Here is a 3,050-nt window from a genome sequence, read left to right as displayed (position 1 = left end):
ATTGAGCAAACCCTACCAGAAAAAGAAAAAATCAACAAGAAATGGATCACACAAAAGACCCTAAAGCTTGTCCAAGAGAAAAAAGCTCTTAGGCTTAGAAGAGACATTTCTGAAGAGTTGGGAAAACAGTATAAGGTAAAATACAATGAAGTGAAAAAAGCAGTTAGGATGGATAAAGCGAAATGACTAGAAGATCAGTGTAGAAACATAGAAAAATATTATGGAGAATGTAAGACTAGAGAAGTATAAAAGATGATCAGAAATGTCAACCAGAAATGGAAACCAAAGCAAATGGCAATCAAAGATGAGAAGGGAGAGGTTTTAGTGGACAGGGTAGAAGTAGAAACCCTACAGAGGTGGACAAGTTATTGTTCTGAACTATACAAGGAAACATTAGATACAGATGTATTAGAGAATCTAGTAGCTGAATTAAGGAAGATATTTCCACCAAGTGTTGAAAATGAATATGATATTATAAGGAAGAAAGTTGAAAGGGCAGTGAAATGGTTAAAAGACAATAAGGGACATGACAAAATTACAGGAGAAATGATTAAGCATGGAGGCGAAAGCTTAATTGATGAGATACACCAAGTGTGCAATGAGGTATGGAAACAAGGAAAGATACTTAAAGAATGGGCAAAATCAGTATTGGTGGCAATACATAAGAAAGGCAGCATGTTAGAGTGTAAAAATTATAGAACGATTGCTTTAACAAGCCACATAGGAAAAATTCTGATGATGATCTTAAAGGAGGGACTAAGTAGTTTGATGGAAGAACACTTAGCAGATGAACAGGCAGGTTTCAGGAAAGACAGAAGTACAACACAGCAGATACTAACATTACGGCTATTAGTTGAAAAGACAAGAAAGCAGAAAAACATCTATTCCTGTTTTGTGGACTTTCAGAAGGCATTTGACAGCATAGACCAAAAATTCACCTTGGCAGTGCTAAAATCTTATGGAATGGATCATAACTAATAAACCTGCTAAGTTATATTAATGATAATGCAGAAGCAACTGTGAGATTGCATGGGGGAGCTAGGAAACTGGTTTAAACCAAAAAGAGGCACCAGACAGGGAGATCTTATATTTCTAACCATCTTCATAAGTCTCTTACAAGTTAGAAAGATTCATGGATAAGATGACACGAGATGCAGGGAACATCAGTTCACGGTGTAAAATTCAATAACCTGAGATTTGCAGATGATATAGTTATCGTTGAAGAAAGTGAAGAACAACTAGAGAAAACATTACACCTGCTTAATGAAGAAGGAAAAAGATATGGACTGACTATCAATAGCGAAAAAACTTGATATTTGGTGATGACAAAGATATTTGGTGATAAGAACATGACAAGAAACATCCTAGTAGATGAGAAAAACATTGAAAATGTAAAGAGCTTTACATATTTAGGAAGCAATAACCTATAATCAAGATTGCAAGAAAGAAATATAGATTAGAATAGCCAAGGCAAAAACAAATTTGAAAGCAATGGACAAAATCTGGAAAACTAAAGCAATTAGTTTGCAGACAAAATTAAAAATATTGAACACCTGCATCTTCTCCTGTGCAATATGCCTGTGAGACATGGATAATAACAAAAGATATAGAAAGAAAAATATTAGCATTTGAAAGACACTGTTACAGAAAGATCTTGCAAATAGGATGGATGCAGAAAGTCATAAACGAAGAACTTTATAATATGATATATATGAAAAAGAATCTCTTATAAAAAATTATACAATGAAAACTTCAACTGACACATCACAAGAATGAATGAAAACAGAAAAATTAAGACTTTAGTCTATTGTATTATGGATGGATCCAACAAAAGAGGCAGACCATATAGAGAATGGATTGATGACGTGAAGAAGTGGTGTGGAGCAAATGTACAGGAATTGAGAAAAATGGCAATGGATAGAGAGAAATGGAAGAAAATAGTGGAAAAGGTGTCAGACACCAATGGGCAATGAATCCAGAGTTGATGATGATAGCAACATGGGTAGAAAAATATCAAAACTGGAGCTAGAAAATATTTTTAATATTAAATAAATTCTACATTGCATTGACATTTGTATACTTTTTAACAATCATTATTATATAATGTAATATAACATTTACAAAATTAAATATATAATCTATACCTTTCTATGGATGACTTAGGGTAGTGCTTGTTTTGTTAATGTTGTTTGTTTTTCTTGTGGAAGAGTTCTACAATGTGTATGTGTCAAATGTATAACTCCTAAATATGTGAGTACTGGAATTATGTATGTATTGATTGTTTGAAATGTGTTTTACATTTAGATGTGGTGTTAGTAGTGACTTTAATCTGTTATTGTATTCTTTTGTTATTGTGTTCTGTGAGTTTATCTTGTTGGAATTAAGTATGTATAAACTGCACTCTCCTCCATAGATTCAATATCTCCATTTCAGAGTACAGAATCTTTTTTCAGGATTTCTCGTTTTTTATGTGAAGTGTTCTACATTTGTTTAAGTCAAATGTGATTTGAATTTCAGTGGATTATGTATGTGTAACTTCTAATAGATGATTTTAGTTGTGCTTGTATGGATATATAGTTTTTGTCATCATGATGTGAGATGTGTATTGCAGTGATGTGCCGTCCATGGAAGCAGTGGAAGCGCCACTTTCCTTGTATTTTATAAAATATAAATACATATTGTGTGATTTTCATATTTTAACATACTTTGAATTAATTAAAATTAATATTTTATTATAACCATATTATGTATCTTGTTACAAATTTCTATACTACATGTGAAAAAAAATGATAAGATTGCTATTGTATATTCGAATATAAATTTGTATATTCATATTCCCAATGGAAGCGCTATATTGTCAAATACAGGATAGCTTCTACGTCCAAAATATTTGAATCATATAAAGCAGCTAGATTATATGCATGCGCTTTACAGAGCACCAACTTCATGTGGTTAGCTGGTGGATGCTACAAACCAAAATATCATATAACGCTTCCGATGATTCTATCCAGGGCTGGCACAGCTTTCCTATCATCAAATGTCATAGCTTA

At 32.5% G+C, this 3,050-nt stretch overlaps 1 protein-coding gene across 1 annotated transcript; it reads left to right on the top strand.

Moving 5' to 3' along the window:
• Positions 1-252: 252 nt before the first annotated feature.
• Positions 253-978, top strand: LOC111615539. The gene has a single exon (XM_023356947.1). The coding sequence runs from the start codon at positions 253-255 to the stop codon at positions 976-978; it is 726 nt and encodes a 241-aa protein (XP_023212715.1).
• Positions 979-3,050: the final 2,072 nt, after the last annotated feature.

The sequence above is a fragment of the Centruroides sculpturatus genome, unplaced genomic scaffold, assembly GCF_000671375.1.
Source record: "Centruroides sculpturatus isolate CEXI.00-Female unplaced genomic scaffold, Cexi_2.0 scaffold2585, whole genome shotgun sequence".
Classification (NCBI taxonomy): Eukaryota; Metazoa; Arthropoda; class Arachnida; order Scorpiones; family Buthidae; genus Centruroides; species Centruroides sculpturatus.
This window is presented reverse-complemented; position numbering and strand designations above follow the sequence as displayed.

Coding starts and splice junctions, on each gene's coding strand:
- LOC111615539 (XM_023356947.1), top strand. CDS start 253: ATGATCAGAAATGTCAACCAGAAATGGAAACCAAAGCAAATGGCAATC.